The following is a 22558-nucleotide window of genomic DNA, read 5'->3' as shown; positions in this document are numbered from 1 at the left end:
CATCTGTGACTTCTCTGTCTCTTAGATCCACATTCAGTTGGTCAGGACATCCTGATGGCTGGTACCTGTAGAATACAGCCAGGATCCCTTGACTCTCACCACCTGCATGTCGCTTCCGGGGCCTACTACACCCTCATCTTGCTTGTGGACTCTTACACAGCCTCCCTGCAAGTCTCCCTGCTCCCACTCTGGTCCTCACAGTCTCTGCACAATACAACAGCTGGGAGATCCTGTTCACTGTATGTCAGACGCTGACACTCTCCCATTCAGCGGTCCACACCTGGGCCTGCCCCACTCCTCTGCTGAGGCTCCCACCTCACTCTGCCTTATATCTCATCTTTCCCACTGGACTACAGACTCTGGGCCCTGGGACTGGGTCCTAGCCACTGCTTCATCTCCAACAGCCCTACCTGACTGTGCCGCCTTGCAAGATCCCAAGCAAAGGAATTGACCAAATGTAATTTATTGAAACGGAATCCATTTTCACCAATGCAAAGCTTTTTCAAGTACACATCAAAGCTCCTGTTTTAACATCTAATAGACTCAGGGAAGGTGGTGCTGGGTCAATAATTCCCTTCCAGGCCTTCAAAGCAACTGAGTACTTCTTTCACCTAGAGAATTAATCCTTAACAATTGCGTTAGATTCACTGGCCCAGGGGGATAAAAGGCATTTAGTCATTCTGGGCTTTGGTTTTCCGGCTGCAAGATGAAGAGAGCCATAGTGATGGAAATGGTCCCAGCGATGGAGTGTTGAGAACACCAGGCACTGGCTGCATGCTTGACCTGCATTTCCTTGTTTCAGCCTCACAGAAAAGGCTCGTTTGGTAAATTCCACCGACACTCTCTTTTACAGATGAGGAGACTAAGGCTCTGAGGTCAGGTGACTTGCCCAGGTCACCAGGCTTGGAACTGGCCTCGTCTGGCTGACCTCGGAGGCCATACTCAGAGAACAGTGCTCTGCAGGGTCCCTTAAAGAGATGACCGCTCCTTGGGCTCCCAGAGTCCTCATGAGAAAAAATGGGGGGAGTCTGGAATAGTGTTTTGGTTTGTTTTTAATTTTATTTTAAAAATTTTATTATTATTATTATTACTAGAAATGGGGTCTTACTCTGTCACCCAGGCTGGAATGCAGTGGCATGGCATGATCATAGCTCACTATAGACTCGAACTTCTGGGCTCAAGAAATCCTCCTGCCTTGGCCTCCTGAGTAGCTGTGATTACTGGAGCACACCACAGTGTCCAGCTAATTTTTATTTATTTTTAATTTTTGTAGAGACAAGGTTCTCACTTTGTTGCCTAGGCTGGGCTGGAACTTATGGCTTCAAGCAGTCCCCCTGCCTCAGCCTCCCAAAATGCTGATATTATGGGTGTGAGCCACTGTGTTTGGTCAGAGTAGTGTTTTGAATGTTTTGGGGAAATGTTCAGAAAAATACAGGCAATTTTTTTAAGGATTTGCATGTGAAAGAATAAATCCAACCCAAGGTATTCAACCATGCACTATGATTATCATGGAATCTGAAATCTGGAAGGCTCTCTGATGCAGAACCGTGCCCTCTGTCCTAAAGGCTGAAGAAGAGGAGGGCAGAGGAGCTGAGTGCCATGTGCCACCCTCACTGCTGGTGAACCCTGGTGTCACTGGCATCTCTTTGCTAGCCCCACTGTCTATTCACCCTCATCCAGAGTCGCGCCCGGCTTACAGCTGGGTAATTGAGAAGAAAGGGAACAAAACATACCCCAGGACGAAAGGAAAATGGTACAGAAAAAATATGAAAAAAAAGTCAGGCAGTCCCACAAAAGCAAACACACACACCATTTCTCCTTTCTATATAATTATTTTACACTATAGGTCACAATAAAAAAATTATCAGATTCTGCTTATGTGAAATACTTAAAATTTAACAACCTAGCTGAACAGGCAGGCAGAAGGGTGGCAACTAGTCCTTAAAATATATTAGCTGCAAAGTCTTAGTTGAATTAGTTTGTCAAGGAAGTCAAAGAGACTGAGCCTATAACTGATGTGTTCTTCTAACATCTTCACTGGCTGCCCTGAACCCTGTCCTAAAGTTTTCCTCATACAACCATATGGGTGAGGCTGAAACCCAGTCCCACTCCCGTGAGCCATCTATACTCATGCATCATGGATTTTTTTTTTTTTTTTGAGACAGAGTCTCCCTCTGTCATCCAGGCTGGAGTGCAGTGGCATGATCTCTGCTCACTACAACCTCTGCCTCCCGGGTTCAAGCAATTCTCCGGCCTAAGTCTCGAAGTAGTCGAGATTATAAGTGTGTGCTCCCATGCCCAGCTAATTTTTGTAGTTTTAGTAGAGATGGGGTTTCACCATGTTGACCAGGCTGGTCTCAAAGTCTTGATCTCAGGTGGTCCACCCTCCTCGGCCTCCCAAAGTGCTGGGATTACATGTGTGAGCCATAGCACCCAGCCCATGGGTGTCTTTTGAACAGATCTAGGTTCGGGCCTCCAGACCTTCTCTTTATGACCTCCTAAAACCAAGTGCACCAACTCTGAAATCTTCCTGATGTCTGCTTACTCCAAATTCCCTAGGCTGGCAATCCCAGAGGCAGCCGCGACCCTCCGCACTCCTATCTGACCCCTCATCAAACTGGCTGCTCTGTTCACTTTGAACTCTTTGCTTTCCTCCCATGTCTATGGTTACCACTTTCCTTGTCACGTCCAACCTGGGCTGCTGCCGCTGCAACAGCCTCCCTAGAAACTGGCCTCCCACTTCCACGTGCTACCAGCTCATTACTAATCAGACTCAGTTTCCACTATGTTCCTTCCTTTGCTCAATAATGTAGCACACACACCCACTCAAGTTATATTCATATTGCTGTGTGTGCTTATGCACTCATGTGAGTGCGTGTGTGCATATCTGTTATTCATCCCAGTGCTGGATGGAGGCAACGGAGAAACATGTCCCCCAGGCACTCATGGCAGCCCCAGGAACTACTTGAGGCCTCTGGGGACAACATGGTAGTACATTAAGAACTGCAAGGGGCTGGGCACGGTGGCTCACATCTGTAATCCCAGCACTTTAGGAGGCCGAGGCAGGCGGATTATGAGGTCAAGGGGTCGAGATCATCCTGGCCAATATGGCAAAACCCCATCTCTACTAAAAAATACAAAAATTAGCTGGGCATGGTAGTATGTACCTGTGGTCCCAGCTACTCAGGAGGCTGAGGCAGGAGAATCACTTAAACCTGGGAGGCAGAGGTTGCAGTGAGCCGAGATCGAACCACTGCACTCCAGCCTGGCGAGAGCAAGACTCCATCTCCAAAAAAAAAAAAAAAGAACCACAAGCACATCCACACCCTGCAGCCCAGTAAAATGAATTGGATTCATCCCAACTGCAAAAAGTTCTGCACCCAATGCCATATGTTGCAAAAATGAAGCAACATAACTCTAACAGCAGGTGAATTTCATCAACTTTATTTCATCAACTTCATGGAATATCAGGGAGCCATTTAGATTTTTATAGGTGATAATGTCAGGGAAATAAGAAACCATGCTAAAAAACAAAATAAGGAAAGGAAAAGGGCAAATCACACAACATATTTATAGCTGTATGAAAACTATGCATATACCAACATGTTAAAACAGTAGGATTGGCTGGGCATGGTAGCTCATGCCTGTAATCCCAGTACTTTGGGGGGCCAAGGTGAGTTGGTTGCTTAAGCCCAGGAGTTTGAGACCAGCCTGGGCAACATGGCAAAACTCCATCTCTATAAAAATATTTTAAAAATTAGTTGGGCATAGTGGTGCACACCTGTAGTCCCAGCTACTTGGGAGGCTGAGGTGGGAGGATTGCTTGATCCTGGGGAGGTTGAATCGAATCACTGCACTCAAGCCTAGGTGACCCTGTCTCAAAACAACAAACCAACCAAAAAACCCAGTAGGATCACAGGTGAATCTCCTCAAGTCTGGGCTTCCTGAGTGCCCTGAGCTTTCCTTCCCAGGACCTAGCACGCCCACTGTAGATTCCTATTTACTTACCTACCTCCCACATCAGACTGTCAGTTCCTTCAGGGCAGAGTCGGAGGCCTTTTCTCACTATTCTCAGCCTCCAATGTAGTCTAGCACATGGTAGGTGCATGGGAATGAATAGATCATTTGAATTAATTCATGAAAGCAACATAATCACTCCTCAAGAGCCCTTCTGGGCCCGCCCCCTGCCCCATCTTCCCAAGCCTTCCATCACTGTGCCCTCCTGTCTGCATTTCTGGTGCATACTTCCTCACAACCCCCTTTCCCCTTTGCACCCCTACCTCTCCCTTGGTGGGACCACACAGATGCCAGCACCAGCTTGGGAGTCCCATGGGAGCAAGATCTAATGGTGGCTTCCTGACCTGAGTTGGCTACAGCCCTCAACTGCTGTGGGACTTGGGGATCTTTGGTTTCCCGATCCTGGCCTTGGGCTCATCACTAATGAGGGGCTGTGGCTCACAGAAGAGAGGCAACGAACTTCTCTGTGTTTGTCTGGAGAATCAGGTTCTCCAAGAGTTTGTGAGGCATACGTGGTCCTTGTGGGGATATCTTAAAAATGAAGCCCTTCAAAGCAGCAGTGTTCTAAGAATAGCCATTCTTAGATGCTGACTGCCATTCTCATTAATAAATGATTTCTGCACTGAAGCCAAAGAATTAATTTGAGAGCAATTTGTGATAATGTGTTGCTAGGCAATTAAAAAACTTCCAAGGGGAAAAACTTCCCATTTATCATTGATTATTTTAGATCAGAAAAATGGAATGGGGGTCGGGCATGGTGGCTCATGCCTGTAATCTCAGCACTTTGGGAGGCTGAGGTGGACAGATCACTTGAGGTCAGGAGTTTGAGACCAGCTTGACCAACATGGTAAAACCCCATCACTACTAAAAATACAAAAATTAGCCAGGCATGTTGGCACACACCTGTAATCCCAGGTACTTTGGAAGCAGAGGCAGGAGAGACACTTGAACCCAGGAGGTGGAGGTTGCAGTGAGCTCAGCCAATATCACGCCACTGCACTCCAGCCAGGGCAACAAAGTAAGACTGTCTCAAAAAAAAAAAAAAAAAAAAAAAAAGGAAAATGGTGGAGAGGGCACCATTCAGTTCAAAAAAACGGAAAAGCTAGGGGTGGTGCCTACCCTGACTGTCCACACGTGCCCTCTGCTGGTAGGGGCAACAGAAGAGACAGAGGCCAGTTCTCTGGGAGCTGAGCCTGGAGGGTTTTGCCCTGGAGCCAGTGAGGGGTTGTACTGGCATCCCTGCACACGCATTTGGAAAGAGCGGCCTGCCAGTGGGCCAGGCTACCTGGAGGACCTGGATGGAGAGTTGGGATCAGTCCCGCCAGGTGGCTCTGAGGACATCGGCTTTTTCTCAGCCCTCATTCTATTGCTATGTCAATATTAACCAAAGGATTTTTGCTTGTTGAAGTCTAAATATTACTTTCACCGACAGATTCCTCAAGATAATCAAGAGCTGGAATTCCCAAGGGATTACTGTGTATTTGTTTCATCTTCAAAGATTCTTGTTTTTTTTTAAAGTGACAACAAAAGGAATTGAAATACAAATCTATTGAATCTATTGCAGATGTTCCTCCTTTGTTGGTTATTAAAGCAATACAAATTAAAGCAGCCTTGGAGTATCCTTATATTAAAATTGTCAAAAATGTATTTAACTATCTGCAGCAAATGCCAGTGAGATTACAGTGCAGCTGACATGCTCACTTGTTGGTGGCATGGAACATTGGAACACTTGTTCCATAACATGATATTTCAGTGCATCAAGATGCCGTGATGCAGCTGCAGCCCTTAACTCAGTTATCTGACTCCTGGGAATTTTCCCTCAGGAAATAATTCGAGAGAAGCAAAAAACTTTCTGTACAAAGATATTTACTGCATCATTATTTGTAATAGCACAAATGGGAAACTCAAATGCTCAACAGCTGTAATGATTCAAAATGTTAGAGTATGGCAACTCAGTGGAATATTATGCAGCCATTAAAATGAGCATGAAAAGGCACGGGATGACCTTTTGGGCTAAGAAATAAGAAAAAGAAGACTGGGCGCGGTGGCTCACACCTGTAATCCCAGCACTTTGGGAGGCTGAGATGGGTGGATCATGAGGTCAGGAGTTCAAGGCTAGCCTGGCCAACATGGTGAAACCTCGTCTCTAGTAAAAATACAAAAATTAGCTGGGTGTGGTGGCACATGCCTGTAATCCCAGCTACTGGGGAGGCTGAGGCAGAAGAATTGCTTGAACCCAGGAGGCGGAGGTTGCAGTGAGCCAAGATGGTGCCACTGCACTCCAGCCTGGTGAAAAGAGATGCGCATGAAGTGCTGTGTTTAATATGATGCCAAACACGGGAAATACAAGCGTATGTCCAGAAGGGAGATGGGAAGGTAACATGCGAACATCAAAAACAGCTTTGTGAGGGCGCAAGATTACTGGAGAATGTCCTGCATTGCAAATACTCTGTCACACTGTACAGTCTTTCCCATAGCAACAGTAAAAATGTAACAAGCTATAATACATTCAATTAACTCAATTGTTATGTGAAACCCTTTCCCAGGAGGACAGAGGAAGTGCAGAAGAGACTGAGGAGTAGGTGTTCTGCCCAGGGAGTGTGAGTTATAAGGCCATGGGGTGGGGACACAGATGGGTGACCAGTGAGCAGGAAGTCAGGGTAGGGGAGCCCAACGTGGTTTTTTGTTTTGTTAAAAAAGACAAGGTCTCACTCTGTTGCCCAGGCTGGAGTGCAGCGGCACGACCTCAGCTACTGCAACACCTGCCTCCTGGGCTCAAGCCATCCTCCCACCTCAGGTGCCCGAGTAGCTGGGACTATAGGTACATGCCACCACGCCTGGCTGTTTTGCATTTTTTAGAGACAGGGTTTCACCATGTTGCCCAGGTTGGTCTCCAACTCCTTGGCTCAAGCAATCCTCCCGCCTTGGCTTCCCAAAGTGCTGGGATTACAGGTGTGAGCCACCACGCCCAGCCTAATCCAAAGAGTTTTAACACCAGTCAGGTCACCCAGAGGCCTGGGCTTTGGAGTCAAATACAGGAGTCTGAGTTCAGATCTGCAAGCTGCTCATTGCCGCTGAAAGCAAGTACAGGAGCCTCTCTGAGCTTCACTTCCCAGATTCTTATCCAGATACGGTGCTATCTCCCTGTAATGGGTTGAAACATGTCCCGACAAAACTCATATGTTGAAGTCTAAAGCCCCAGTACCTCAGAATGTGACTCTTTATGGAGATGGGCCCTTTAAAGAGGTAATTAAGATAAAACAAGATCAGGCCAGGTGTGGTGGCTCACACCTGTCATCCCAGCACTTTGGGAAGCCGAGGTGGGTGGATCAGCTGAGGTGAGGTGTTTGAGACCACCCTGACCAACACGGAGAAACCATGTCTTTACTAAAAATACAAAAATTAGCCGGGCATGGTGGTGCGCACCTGTAATCCCAGCTACTCAGGAGGCTGAGGCAGGAGAATCGCTTGAACTCAGGAGGTGGAGGCTGTGGTGAGCTGAGATCATGCCATTGTACTCCATCCTGGGCAACAAGAGCGAAACTCCATCTCAAAAAAAAAAAAAAAAAAGACAAAACAAGATCATATATCATATGGCCCAGCACTGTGGGAGGCTGAGGCGGGCAGATCACCTGAGGTCAGGGGTTTGAGACTAGCCTGGCCAACATGGTGGAACCCCATCTCTACTAAAACACAAAAATTACCTGGGCATTTTGGCCACTGGGCATGGTGGCATGTGCCTGTAGTACCAGCTACTCAGAAGACTGAGGCACCAGAATCACTTAAACCTGGGAGGCGGAGGTTGCAGTGAGCTGAAATTGTGCCACTGCCCTCCAGCTTAGCTTGGGATGAGATCATATGAGTGAGCCCTGATCCATATGCCTGGCACCTTCATAAGAAGAGGAGGAGATGAGGACCATGTGAGGACACAGCAAGAAGGGAGCCGTCCACAAGCAGAGGAGGCCTCAGAAGAAACTAACCTTCCAACACCTGGAACTTGGACTTCCAGCCCCCAGAAGTGTGATAGAATCAACTTCTGTTGTTTAAGCCACCGAAGCTGTGGCATTTTGCGATGACAGCCCGAGCTGACTCATATACTTCCTTATGCAGAGCTGTGAGGATAGTATCTCCAGCATAGGCGGGCACTCAAAAGTCATCTGGGGCCAGGCGCGATGGCTCGCCTATAATCCCAGCACATTGGGAGGCTGAGGTGGATGGATCACTTGAGGTCAGGAGTTCGAGACCAGACTGGCCAACATGGTGAATCCCTGTCTCTACTAAAAACACAAAAGTTTGCTGGACATGGTGGCGTGTACCTGTAATCCCAGCTACTAGGGAGGCTGAGGCAGGAGAATCGCTTGAACCCGGGAGGCGGAGGTTGCAGTGAGCTGGGATCACACCTTTGCACTCCAGCCTGGGCGACAAGACCAAAACTCTGTCTCTAAAAAAATAAAATAAAATAAAAGTTATCTGGGAAAAATGAGCCAGGTAAGGGCCTGGCACCAGGTGTCCCCACACCACTGCCCTATACAAGGCTCGTGCTAGAAGAGTCAATCTCAATGTCCATCAAGGAATCAGTTTAGCTGCGAAGTTCCGAATGACTGAGAAGCCCTGTCAAAGACAGCTTCTCCTGTGATTCCTGTAATCACTGTGATCCCTGCAGCCGCTGGGGTGAGGATGGGCAGGACAGACAGCATGACTATAGCTTGCAAAATTAAAGTTTAGTTAAGTTGAGGAGTTTTGTTCCAAGTCAAAGAGCAAGCAGAGTCTAGAGAGGGATCGAGAATGCAACACTGTGGCTGGGCACGGTGGCTCATGCCTGTAATCCCAACTGAAAGCAAGTGCAGGAGCCTCTCTGAGCTTCAGTTCCCAGATTCTTATCCAAAACTGGGGCTATCTCCCTGTAACGGGTTGAAATGTGTCCTCTCTTGTCCTGCCTTGAGCCAGCACTTTCGAGGCTGAAGCAGGTGGATCACTTGAGGCCAGAAGTTCAAGACTAGCAAGGGCAACATGGTGAAACTCCATCTATGCTAAAGATACAAAAATTAGCCAGGCATGGTGGTGTACACCTGTAATTTCAGCTACTCAGGAGGCTGAGGCAGGAGAATCACTTGAATCTGAGAGGCAGAGGTTGCAGTGAACTGAGACTGTGCCACTGCACTCCAGCCTGAGCGTCAAAGCAAGACTCTGTCTCTCAAAAAAAAAAAAAAAAAAAAAAAAGGAATGCAACATCGTAAGCCTCCAAGCTCCATTTTCCCCTCACTACTAAAAAACAAGCCTCTGATTGATAGTCCTCACAATATAAACATTTAGAAATTCCACAGCACAACATAAACAGTGAAAAGATAAGCAACAAAGAAAAAATGCTTTCAAAATATATAACCAACAAAGGAGAAATAACCATAACTAGAATAAGCTTCTATAAATCAGCAATTAAATCCACAAATATCCAGAGCAACAATGGCAACAAATGTAAATATACAAGTCACAAAATACACAGGATCAGTAAATAAACAGATAAGAGTAGACGCAGTCTCAATGAGAATAAGGGAAATGCAAAATAGAGCAAGGGAATGCCTTTTCATTCACCCATCAGAGTAACAAGGAGTAAAAAGGATGGGGTTGCCTCTGCGGACAACACACACTGTTGGATCATATAAATTTACGCATTCTTTTTGGCTGACAATTTTATAGCGTCTGTTGATATTTATCAGGTGCATCCCCTTGTAACAGCAATTCCACTCCTAGAAATCTATGAAACGGAAAAACGCACACATATGTAAAAGATGCATGTAGAGGAAGATTTGCCACAGCAAATATTGGAATAGTAATAACATGTGAAGAATCTAATTGTTCATCAAGATGAAAATGATTAAATACATTATAATACACTATAGAATTCTATGCTGTTCTTTGAAAAATGAGGCCAGGTGTGGTGGCTTATGCCTGTAATCCCAACACTTTGGGAGGCAGAGGCGGGCAGATCACTTGAGGTCAGGAGTTTGAGACTAGCCTGGCCAACATGGTGAAACCCCATCTCTACTAAAAATACAAAAATTAGCCAGGTATTGTGGCATGTGCCTGTATTCCCAGCTACTCGGGAGGCTGAGGCAGGACAATAACTTGAACCTGGGAGGTGGAGGTTGCAGTGAGCTGAGATTGCATCACTACACTCCAGCCTGGGTAAAAACAGCGAAACTCCGTCTCAAAAATAAATAAATAAATAAATAAATAAATGAATAAATGAATAAAAATGACAAGTCTGGCTGGGTATGGTGGCTCATGCCTGTAATCCCAGCACTTTGGGTGGCCAAAGCGGGAGGATTGCTTGAGGCAGGAGTTCAAGACCAGCCTGGGCAACATAGCAAGAACCTCTCTCTACAAAAAATAAAAAAATTAGTCAGGCGTGGTGGCATGTGCCTGTAGTTCTAGGTACTTCGGAGGCTGACACAGGAGGATGCCTTGAGCCAGGAGGTCAAGACTGCAGTGAGCTATGCTTACACCACTACACTTCAACTTGGGTGACAAAGCAAGACCCTGTCTTTAAAAATATTTTAAAAAATACATAACCAAGCATGGTGGTGCATGCCTGTAATCCCAGCTACTCAGGAGGCTGAGGCATGAGAATCTCTTGAACCCAGGAAGAAAAGATTGCAGTGAGCTGAGATCGCACCACTGTACTCCAGCCTGGGTGACAGAGCAAGACCTTGTCTCAAAAAATAAAAATAAAATAAAATAAAAAAATTGGAAACTAAAAAGAAAGAAAATAGGTATATTTGTATCAAGATGTAAAGATCTCCAAAATACACTGATAAGGGAAAAAGCAAGCTTCTAATCAGCATGTACAGTACAGTATCATTTTTGTATACATACGTGTGTGTGTGCGGGTGTGTGTACTTACATGACTTTGTAAATGCATGGGAAAAGATCTGGAAAATGCCATTATTAACAAATTAGTGCGTGTATCTCTAGGGAGACGAGTGAGATGGAGAGGGCTCATGAAAGATGACTAAATTTTATGTTATAAATTTTAGAATCAAGATTCTAAAATTAAAGTTAGGGTGTTTCCTAACTAAAATTAATGTCTAGTTTCTAAAAATTCTAATGTCTAATTCTAAAATTAATGTCAAGATTCTAAAATTAAAATTCTAGTTAGGGTGTTTCCTAACTAAAATTAATGTCTCAACAAATTCCAGTTGGAGATTGCATGCCGGAATCAGCTCCGGCTCACGCTGAAACCTGTGATGCCCTACGAGGGACTCTCTAATGGTGGAAGGTCAGGTATATGGAAGGATACTCCTTGGGTGAGTTTTCGGGCAGGAAGGTCCAGATACCACATCAGAGAAGCCACTGCATCAGTGCACACAGACCAACCTGGCAGGCAGCAATCAGAGAGGGGCTGGATCATTTGACGCACCCGTGGCACAATTCCTATGAGGCGGAGGAGCAGAGCCGCCCATGGTGATGGGCCCTGCAAAGAACGGACACAGCTGCAACCAGGTGTGGGGGCAGGGGCTCAGGTACAGTACCTGTCTTCTGGCCAGGCTGCAGGCCTCACCCCACCCTCTGCGGCCAGGCTTCTGGCAGAAGCTCATGGCCGTGGATAACAGTGACCTTGAGATTAATGGCCGTGGCTGCTCAGGAATGTGGCCCAGGAGAGGCTACCTGTGCAGATGTCCAGGCATGCACCTGCATTCACCTCATCATGGTCCAGAGAGGTGTCAAGAGAGGTGCCAGAAATGGATAGAGGGTGTCATAAGCAAGTGTACACAGAAGACACGGAGAAGGGCAAGAAACGACAGGCGCACTGATGCTCAGACAAGTCATCTCTGAATCCAGTGGCCATGTCTGATGCCCTCTTTAGGGCACTTCCTGTGGAAGGCTGGAGTCACATCAACCACTCCTCTTTGAAACCCCCTGGTCCTCTTGCCATACATCCACTGTCTTCTAACCTCCTCTGTCATTACTTCCAGGCATGAGTCAGTCCTCACTCCCATCCTCTTCTCACTCCATCATGGGGCCCAAGCAAATGGTGTCCATCCCATAGCTCCACGTCCTATCTCCCTGTTCACATTTCCCCATCCGTAGCACCCGCACAGTCTGCCCTCCAAGCTGCAGACCTCCACTGTCTCCTGGACGTCCCCCACCTTCTTCCTCCCCTGAGCTTCCTGAGTTTTGTTTCCCTGCCTAAATCCAGAGCATACTTGCTCAGTCAGCTATTCAAGGCATCCGGCTGAGTCCCCAGCTGAGCCTGACAGCTCTCCTCTGCTCCCTCATCATAACTTTTCCCTCTCCAGACAATTCTTTCTTTCCCTCAGCACCAGCCAGACACCTGAGGGTCAGCTCTGGCAGTTTCTCCCTCTCCTTGTGTCCCTATATGCAATGAATCCCCAAGTCCTTAAAAAATCATTTGCAAATCCATATCTTCTTTTCCACCTCGACCAGCCATATCCCTTGCTTACTTCTGGGGTCTCAGCTTTGATGTGTACCCCTTCAGATCCATCTTCCGTGACATTATAGGGATAATTTACTTAAAATACCATCTGCCCCCTGTCATTTCTCTTCTATGGCTCCCTGATATGAACAGTAGCAAGTTCAAGTTCAAAGTCCTTTGCAAACCACAGCCTACCAGGAGCTAAGCCTTGTGGGGCTCAGCACTCCCCAGTCCCAGGCCTTGGCTCCACTGGCTGCTCCCTGCCCTCATGCCTTCACTCGTGGGGCCTGAGATAACCTGCCTTTCACTCCCTTGGTGGACTTCCGCTCATCTCTGAACATGGGGTATGAGCTTCCCCTCCCCCACGGAGCCTTCCTTGACAGCTGCCACCCCAACAAGGGGCTGGAAGGCTGCTTGGTGGAGCGTCTTTCTCAGAGTCTTCATCGTACTCTTGTAGATTTCTTGCTGCACTCAACACACTGACTCATAAGGCTCCATTGGAGAGTGTGTCTCCCCGAAAAATATCCAGCACCTGGGCTGGGAAGGAGTCCTACTCACTCTATTAGTTTCCTAGGGCTGCCAAAAATTTTGTGGCATAAAACAACAGAAATTCATCTTCTTGCCGTTCTGGAGACCAGATGTCTAAAATCAAAGTGTCAGCAGGACCACTTTCCCTACGAAGACCCTAGGGCAGAATTCTTCCTTGCCTCTTCCAGCTCCTGGTAGCTTCAGGTGTTCCTTGGCTGTGGCAGCATAGTTCCAATCTCTGCCTCCAACTTCACACGACCTTCCTCTCTTTGGTCTTCACCTGGTTGTCTCCTCTGGGTGTGTGTCTAAGTCCACATTTCTCTATTCTCAAAAGGACATCAGACATATTGGATTAGGAATCACCCACATGACCTCATCTTGACTTGATTACATTTGCAAAGACTCTATTTCCAAACAAAGTCCTGTGCACAGGTACGGGGGTTAGGACTTCAACGTATCTTTTTTCCTTTTAAGACAGGGTCTCACTCTATCACTCAGGCTGGAGTGCAGTGGGGTGGTCATGAATTACTACAGCCTTAACCTCCAGAGCTCAAATGTTCCTCCCACCTCAGTGTACTGAGTAGCTAGGACTACAGGGGCACCCCACCACGCCCAACTAATTTTTTTATTTTCAGTTTTTTGTAGCGACAGGATCTTGCTATGTTGCTTGGGCTGGTCTCGAACTCCTGGGCTCAAGCAATTCTCCCAAAGTGCTGGGAGTACAGGTGTGAGCTACCATGCCCAGCCTAACACACCTTTTTAGGGTTCTTCCCCGTGTGTTCTGTGTATACCTTTCTTATGACAATTCAACCTGCAACACTCACTGTGGCATTACTGCTGCCCCACACTGTACCTGGCCCACAGTAAAACTTGGTTGGCTGGGCAATGTAGCTCACGCCTGTAATCCCAGTACTTTGGGAGGAAGAGACAGGAGGATTGCTTGAGCCCAAGAGTTCCAGACCAGCCTAGGCAACACAGCAAGACCTTGTCTCTACAAAAAAAAAATTAAAATAAATTAGCTGGGCATGATGGCATGTGCCTGTAGTCCCAGCTACTCGGGAGGCTAAGGCAGGAGGATCAGGATCACCTAAGCCCGGGATGTTGAGGCTACAGTGAAGTATAAAACTGATCACATCACTGCACTCCAGCCTGGGCAGCAGAGAAAGAACACCTCAAAAAAAAAAAAAAAATCAGCCAGATCCCTTGAATAGCTGACTGAGCAAGCGTGTTCTGGATTTCGGCAGGGAAAGAAAACTCAGGAAGCTCAGGGGAGGAAGGTGGCTTGGAGGAGGCAGCTCTGGAACTGGAGGTGGGAGAGGGAAGGGACACGTCTAGGGAAGGAGAGTGCCACGTGGGAGAGGAGAGCAGGCCTAGCTGCTGTGTGAGAGGCAGGGAGCTGGGCCAGTCTGCAGAAAGTCCTTCCAGGCCAGGCTGGGGCATCTGCCTTCATCCTGAAGACAGCAGTGGGCCAGGGCAAGGTCAGCAGGAAAGCAGTGCCAAGAGCAGAATCTGTGTTCCTGAAAGATTAATCTGCCTGCACACATAGGGACAAGTCTACAAAGGACCCCATGCAGTGAGGCACCCCAGCTGAAAGGCATTGCAAAGAGTCAGTAATGAGGAGCCCAATCAGGGCAGTGGAAGAATGGCTGGAGGGAAGCAACAGAATCCAGAGAACACGTGGTAGAAAATGGACAGGGCATGGCCTCAGGCAGAAAGAAGAGGAGTTGAGTCTTGTAGGGGCTGGGGTTCAGGGTAGGAGACCTACATGGATGGGGCCGGTAACTGAAAATGGCAGCCTAGGGAAAGGAGCGCACCTGCAGGAACGGAGGAAGGTTCAGCATCATGAAATACCTTTCAGTGGAAAAAGCAAGCTCACGGGTACACTCATTAAGTAACCATCGAGGCTGGGTATGGGTGCAAAGCAGCTATAAGAAATCACACACACTTCATAAACAATTCAAGTTTATGGGCAACAGCTGCCTCTTTTTATTTCCATGCCTGGGGCTCAGGCTATTGGCAGCAGGTGCTCTTGAAGAAAGGACTCAAGTCAAGAGAACCAAAAACTCAACTGAATAACCTTTAAATTATCTCCTCACCCGGGAAATGGAAATCAATGCAGTCTGCAAACAGCAATCCTGTGCCAGCAGGGGCCAGATGGAGCTGTTAGGTGGGGAGGGAGAAAAAGGAGCTGTCCAGCTCAGTGGTATCTCTAGGATCCATGGAGGTCCCTGGACTTGGGCAGTCCTTTCTGATAGAGCCACCGGCAACACCCAGGCTTCCCACAGGGGCACTGAAGAGCAGTCCATTAGGAGGGGCTCCTGTCCAGAGCAGTGGAATAAAGACCTCCCTCCTTCCCCGCAACACCTCCATGGATGAGTCATTTCCTCTCGGGGCCTCAAGCTTTTCATTCATATCATGAGAGGTTGGCCTAGTTGATTTCCAAGGGCTTTGCTCTACCCTCTAGCTCTGATTACTGCTGCGGCTGCTGCCCAGCTGCTGAGATCTCAAGCCCCATCCTGGAGACAGGATGCTATGTCAGGCCAGGAAGGCAAGGTACCTGACACAAGCTCCTCCCCATTTCGATTCTACCTGGCCGGCCCTAACCCCTGCTTATTCTTCCTCCTCTTGCCACCAAGCAATGGGGTGCTCTCACCTCAATGTGAGGAGAGAGCACTGGATTGTGAGCCTGCTCTGGGGTGACTCCTGCTCTGCTGCCCCTCCTTTCTGTGTCAAGAGCTCATCTGTGAGGTCCTCTCCTCATGCTGTAGAGGTAGGGCCAAAGTCAGACCTAGGGCACTGTGACCTGTTTGACTTCAGTCTCTTCATTTGTATAATAAGGATGTCAATGGTTTGCCTCTCACAGGGTCATGACGATGACTGAGTTACTGCAGGAAAGCCTGGCCTGAAACAAGCACCTTCCCATTTTAGCTGCTATTACCACAAGGCATGTAGGACAGAAGCAGGGGGAGACGCACATCGCTGGAGGAAACCCGGTATCAGACAGATAGAATATCAGGACAGAGAAGCCTCTCCATGTAACAAAACCTCCGTTGCCACAAAGCCTGTCTTGGAAGGGGCTTCTCTGAACAGACTCCTCATGGCCTTTGGCATTTAGGCTCCATTCTCCCAGAGGGAACGGTTCCTTTGTCCTTTTACCCAAGCTCCAGGGCTAGCCAGTCAATGTTTCTGGATGACAACAGACCCAAGAAAAGTCCCCATCTTGGGAACACTACCTCCAGCAGGCCTAGGACACTCCAAGATATTGAGCTGTTTCATGGCCTTCACAGTTTGAATATAAACAAGAATTTGAGGTAATTTTGGCTAAACACACTTATGTTCCTTTAATAACCAGTGGAGGTAGACAATGGCAAGACATATTTAGAATAACACTAAGCACCCACATGCCAATCCTGTGCAAACCAGGCAGGTATTATTTTCTCCATTTTACAAATAATAAAAAAGACGCTTACAGAGGTTAAATCATGGCATACAATTAATAATTGGTTAAAATCAGGATTCAGACTCAGTTCTCTCAATCTGCAAAGGTGGATCTCTTTTCACTCGTTTACACCACACAGCTGTTGCCACCATCTCTAACACTTAACTATTCTACCAGGAACCCAAGATCAATTGCTTTCACCAAAATGAAGTGTGTTCTATTGACAAATAGTCATCACTAACTACATCTTTGTTTGCTGCCTTGAGAAATCCAGACAGAAATAGTGTTCATATTTTTCATACACATTTTATCACTGTGCGTAAATGCAGGCTTGCATGTGATACAAGCCAGTCAGGACTTTTGAACAGAGACTGTGAGCTGAAGCTAGGACTGTGTATCAATCACCCAGGGTCAACCCTCAAATAGTATCTTCCTCAGTTACAGAGGAGAACTTGATCCCACTTTAATTATTGAGGAGGTTTTAAGTTGCTCAGACAATGGGTTAAAAATACATGTATATATCTCAATCTCAACTTGATCAATGGAAAACTTTTTGGCTATAAATGTAATTTTCAAAACAAATAATATGCAAAGCTCAAATACACCATTTTCCCAAAGCAAAAACGATGTCCTTCTGCTTAGTTGCCCTGCCATTATGCTTCTGGACTTCATGTTTTTATGAAACAAGTCAGCAAGAATGCCAAAGTAGAGTCACGAGTCAGCCATCCTTCCAGACAACCATTCTCTAAAGAGGTTCATTCATCTGGCCAAAATATAAAGTATCTATATGGTAGTTAAAAAAATACTTTTGGGTGGAAAAAAGTGGTCAAGAATAACGTAAATCAAGTATATTTCAGATGTGCAGTTATTATACTTTCCCCTTATGACCTTCCCTCTCTACAGAATGTTGGTGAGAAACAAATGGTACCTGGGTACCAAGTGGTCTGCTTTATGCAAGTAATGCTAACACATTCTTGGCATGCATTTCCATCAGCACTGCAGCACCACTGCAGCTCACACTGACCCTAAAACCAGTACATCATCTCACACATCTTCCCCACTTCTCTTTAATTTCATCGGCACCATCAGGCATCCGATGATCCAAGGAAGCTGCCCACCAGAGTCATTTCTGATGTGCGCAGCTTAAGCTAGACAGACGGAACAAAACACAGACCTGAGTCCTCCAGCAATGAACCTGTCAAGATTCAGAAGCTTCATTTACATCCATCGGGATATAACAGGCATCTCACACAGCTTGGAATCTAGCACAACTAGATGTCTCCAGGGCCCTGGAGGATGATCCCACTAATTCCACCTCCTCTTTCCACTCCCTTTCCTCCCCCACCACACCAAATGCCCTTTGTCTAGGCAGTAAAGCCCCCAGAAGCCCACCCATCCAGTTCTAGGAGTTAAGACATCTATCTGTCTGACCTTGCCAGGTGATGGAGATGGGAACCGAATGCTGGTAGGATCGAAGGCAGAGGTGACCCATCAAGTTTAAACACATCTCCCCCTTCAGCAGATGGCTCAAGGCAGAAGGGGGTTAGCTGTAGGGGCTGAGGAAGCTCAAAGCTCCTCTGGCTGGGTAGTTGCCCAGCGTGACCCCAAACTGCTTACTCAGAGGCACAGGCTGGCTGGAGAAGGGCTTTTCCTGTGACAGGCACCACTGGAGTTTAAAATCCCCTTTGCGTGCTGGGAACACCACACACACACACACACACACACACACACACACACACACACAGACACCCCACTGGCAGGCAGTGGCTGCCCAGTATCCACTCCAGAGCTCCTCTGCTTGAGTCCAGCTCACTTGTAACAGCCAGGGGCAATGAAGTGACCCTCGCCCTGAAGTCCTGATCATGGCAGCTCAGGAAACTGGAAGGAGGCAGGGAAAGGGCTTTACTTCTCACTTGTAGCCCCAGTGAAGTCTGAAGCTTGCCTTTCCCTGCTAAAAGATGGCTGGCCTCTGTCTGGGCTGAATTCCAGTGGTTGGGTTGCCCGGGGCCAGGCCTCTGAACAGAGACCAGAGACGGGAAGCTGTCCCCCCTGTGTCACGAGCCCGGGCAGACAGCTTTTCCTGGTACCTTGTTATGGGCTGCACCCAAGGTGGAGAGGAGGACATGCCTTGTGACTGTCTGGTTTCTGGCTAAACCCTTTGTCCCCTGGCATGTGAGGGCAGAGGGGCCTGCCCTTTATCCCAGGACTGGGAAAGTGCGGAGGCATAGCTCTGAGCCCTCAGCCCTGGAGGCTGCTCAAGATCTGAGCTGGAAGAAATTTACAACGGGGAAGGGAAATTTTAAAGCCCAAGCGATCCCGTGCCCCAGGACCCGTTTACTCCAACCCTGCTCCTCCCGCCCTGACTCACCCCAGGGAGGGGCTCTCGGGTGTGGACGTGGGTCCTGCCCCGAGGCTGCGGGGGCTCTTGCAGCTGCTGCTGCCGCCGCCGCCGCCGCCGCCGACTTCCCGCCGCCGCGCTCTCAGTCCATCTGGGTGCAGTGCCGGCTGCCACCGCCTCTCCGAGCCAGGCAGAAGGAGGGCGGTCCCGGGATTGGGTGTGTGCTGCCCGGCAGCCCCGGGCCCGCCTCCCTGCCGCGGGCGCCGCTTCAGCACCACGGACAGCGTCCAGCCCGCGAGCTCAGAACGCAGCTCGTGCGCCCGCCCGTCAGCCTAAGCGCGGCAGGGGCGCGCCGCGCTGCGTTCTCATTCCTCCTGCCTCCTCCCCACCCCCAGAGGAGGCTACCTCCGCCCCGTGGAGCCCCGCTCCGAGAGCGATGAGAGCCGCGTGAGGCCACCGGTCGGTCCCCAGAGGATCCGACGCGCTTCTGACAGCCCTGTCCCAAGCTAGGATTAGCGTTCTTCTCTCGCCCAGAGGGCTAGACAAAGGCGAGCTCTCCGTGGCGGGACGCAGGCGGGGACTGGAAGGCGCAGCTCAGCCTCTTAAAATGCCCAAGCCTGGCACGGAACCCGACACGACACTAAGGGCGCTATCGCACCCCAATCTAGGCTAGAGAGGGCCGGCCCTTTGCCTGGACCCAGCAGGGGAGGGGCCCTTGGATGGCCCATAGCGCCAGCCCTCATTTCTCCATCATACGCCCTGGGGTTGCAAGGAGTGATCCGGTTACAGGCGAGTCTATCTCGGGAACCAGGGGAGATGGAGTCCCATCCCCACTTGGAATCCAATTCCCTCCCCGGGTACCAACCAACAGACTGCTAGAGCCTGATGACATCTCGCAGAACCGCTTCCACATTCTGTTCAAATCTCTCCCACTGCTCCTCCTTCCCAGCCAGGAACGTCCCTGGGGGTCATTGGTTCTGACTTGGCCTCTGCCACAGATCAGTAACAGGACCCAGGCCACCTAAGTCTCAGTTTCTCCTCTGGGACATGACAGTGGGTTGGGGCTCCTTCTGGTTCCAGGCTCTGCCTACTTCATGGCCTGCCTCAGGTCCTTCTGGAGTCCAAGATGAGGATACTCTACCTTCACTGAGCTAAACGGGCAACTCCTGTCATTCATTCATTCATTTATTCATTCTATTTATTTAGAGACAGGGTCTTGCTCTAGCACCCAAGCTGGGATTCAGTGACACGATCATAGTTCACTGCAGCCTTGAACTCCTGGGCTCAAGTGATCCTCCTACCTCAGCCTCCTCAATAGCTAGGACCACAGGTGTGCACCACCACATCCAGCTAGGATTTTGTTGTTGTTGTTGTTGAAATGGGATCTTGCTGTGTTGTCCAAACTGTTCTCAAACTCCTGACCTCAAGCGACCCTGCTGTCTCAGCCTCCTCAAAGCACTGAGATTACAGGTGTGAGCCACCACCTCTAGCCCTGCCTAATTCTTTTAAAAGCAACCATAACTTTTTAATGCCACGTTAATTCAAATCCAAAGACACCTTGATTTTTACCATTTGGTGAGCTCCCACTTTGAAGGGGAAAGATCAAATAGAATGCATTCAAGTTAAGGTTAATAACTGCTGTCCAAGTAGGTGTAGAGGACTCTGCTCAAACATTCACTGACCATGACTGCTACAAAAAGATCATGGAGCCAAAACATTCATGAAGAGCACAGGTGGAACACGAATGGGCATTTATCATTTAGGAAATGTGCTAGGCAGGAGGCAAAACCTCCTTCAGATTTCACATCAAAGAAAGGAAGCACATTCCACATGTGGTGCCTTAAAAAAATAAACAAAACCACTACCTCTACTTGAAAATTACTTCCAAGAGCTTATTTTTCTTCTCTTTTAAGTAGTGTACTGTCGAAACTCAGTAACAAGAAACAAATTAGTGCTCAGGAGCACCAGGTTACATGAGCTTTTTGCTGCAATGGTCACAGGCCTCAAATGTGGGGACAGGGTACACAATCACCTCCCAAACACCCAACGTTTGCCGAGTGGACAAGTCTTTATGCATTTCCTCATTTGGAATGAAATTCCTGGAACGTTTTATGACAAAAGATTTCTTTAACTCTGTTAATAGTTAATTTATGAAACATTCAGAATTCACCAGCATATCTATAACCCCACCTTCCAGAAGACCAGTGAGGAACCCAGAGAAGCCTATTTCTAAACACACTCACACAGAGACAGACAGACAGAGACACACACACCATTAACACAAAGTTTAGAATTTCCACTGACATGCCCAAAAATTGAAGACGCCAAAAGATTTAGGGTTTGGAACCAACACAAACAACTCAAGTCACAGAGCAAGATTTTAAATCTCAGTTCAGTTACCCCATTTTTTTTTTTGAGACAGAGTCTCACTCTGTTGCCCAGGCTGGAGTGCAGTGGTGTGATCTCAGCTCAACCTCTGCCTCCAGGGTTCAAGCAACTCTCCTGCCTCAGCTGCTTGAGTAGCTGGGACTACAGGCAACTGCCACCATGCCTAGCTTATTTTTTTGTATTTTTAGTAGAGACGGGGTTTCACCACGTTAGCCAGGATGGTCTTGATCTCCTGACCTCGTGATCCACCCTCCTTGGCCTCCCAAAGTGCTGGGATTACAGGCATGAGCCACTGTACCCAGTGCCAGTTACCCCATTATTTTCTGGATTCTGGAAAAGCCAAATAATTGGAACATGTGCCACTAATTCTCACACACAAAGGCTGGAAGGCACTTCTGCCCCAGGCTGTCTTCTACCTTCTGCCCCACCGCTCTGGCCCTGCTCTTTGTCCTTGCCACTACACATGCTCCTTCTGGCAGGCAGACTGTGTCTGCCATTGCAGTTGACAACTAGTAAATCACCCCCAACTTACCTGGAATGCCACCTGTATCACCAATGTTGCTGTCAAATCTAAAGCAAATCCCCCATTCACCCTCCCAGCCCAGCTATGCTTTGCTGTCTCAGGTGTTCTCTGGAGATAGAAGCATGTCCATGCCCCATCCCTTCCTCCTCCCTCACAACCAGCCCGCCCCAGGTTCCATCAGTGCCTCCTTGGCTTACCATTACCTTCTGACACTTCTGGAGGCCAGGAACCAACCCCTCCTCCTCTTTCCCTGGTCCTGCATGGCAGCCTCTTCCCTGGGTCCCTGCCTCCTCTCTTAACCTCCTCCAGAAAATCCTTAAGAGTTCTTGCCTTCTGGTTTTGTGAGGGGCTTGTCAGCTCCCAGCAAAGTGTCCACAGTACCACTGAGAGGGGCTTAATAGCTCTTGAATGAGCAAACCCAGCCCAGGAAATACCAAGAATGGCATAATTTTAAATCCACTTTGGAATTTTGTCTAATTCATATTCCCTGCTACCCCTATTCCCACCCCCAGCCCAGCCTCTGCCAAGACAACCTTTGGGACAGCAGCCTAGCCTAGGTCTGTCTTACTGGTAGCCATGACCGAAAGAGGCTCTGGTTGCTGGCAAATTCAAAGATGAGGGTTCCTTGCCGTAGCCAATAAAGACAAATGGACACTGGGAAGGCGTTCTGTAGTAGGTTATTACATAGTTATATTAAGGACCCTTTCAAACTGCAAACTAAATGTGAGGGCAAATAGAAACCCACCAAACAGGTGGCCTATTCTCACCATTGTAATGCTTCAAAACACAGGTGCTGCCAGTGACTGACTGGTCCACAGGCATAGTGAAGAGGATGCCACATATATCTTCGGCAGAATGAAAAATGCATTTGCCACTTCTATCAAAACAGTA

At 48.2% G+C, this 22558-nt stretch overlaps 1 protein-coding gene across 5 annotated transcripts in view; it reads right to left on the bottom strand.

The window, feature by feature from the left end:
- OSBP2 (oxysterol binding protein 2) overlaps positions 1 to 22558 on the bottom strand; it is a 199717-nt gene that overhangs the window by 84622 nt on the left and 92537 nt on the right. Inside the window, exon 1 of one of the 5 annotated variants that reach the window (XM_064367904.1) lies at positions 18787 to 18844. The exons of 3 other annotated variants lie outside the window; for them this stretch is intronic. Coding sequence is in view for 1 of the 2 variants with exons in the window: in XM_064367901.1 (XP_064223971.1) it covers positions 17850 to 17925 (76 nt within the window). In the remaining variant the exon portion in view is untranslated. Of the gene's footprint in view, positions 1 to 17849; positions 18083 to 18786; positions 18845 to 22558 lie in introns of those variants that run through there. One more of the 5 variants, XM_064367901.1, reaches the window with a different exon arrangement.

This window comes from Aotus nancymaae, unplaced genomic scaffold, assembly GCF_030222135.1.
Source record: "Aotus nancymaae isolate 86718 unplaced genomic scaffold, 86718_ANA_hifiasm-v0.15.2.pri h1tg000076l, whole genome shotgun sequence".
In the NCBI taxonomy this organism is placed as follows: Eukaryota; Metazoa; Chordata; class Mammalia; order Primates; family Aotidae; genus Aotus; species Aotus nancymaae.
Note: the sequence above shows the minus strand (reverse complement) of the source record. Positions and strands in the feature narration are given on the sequence as shown.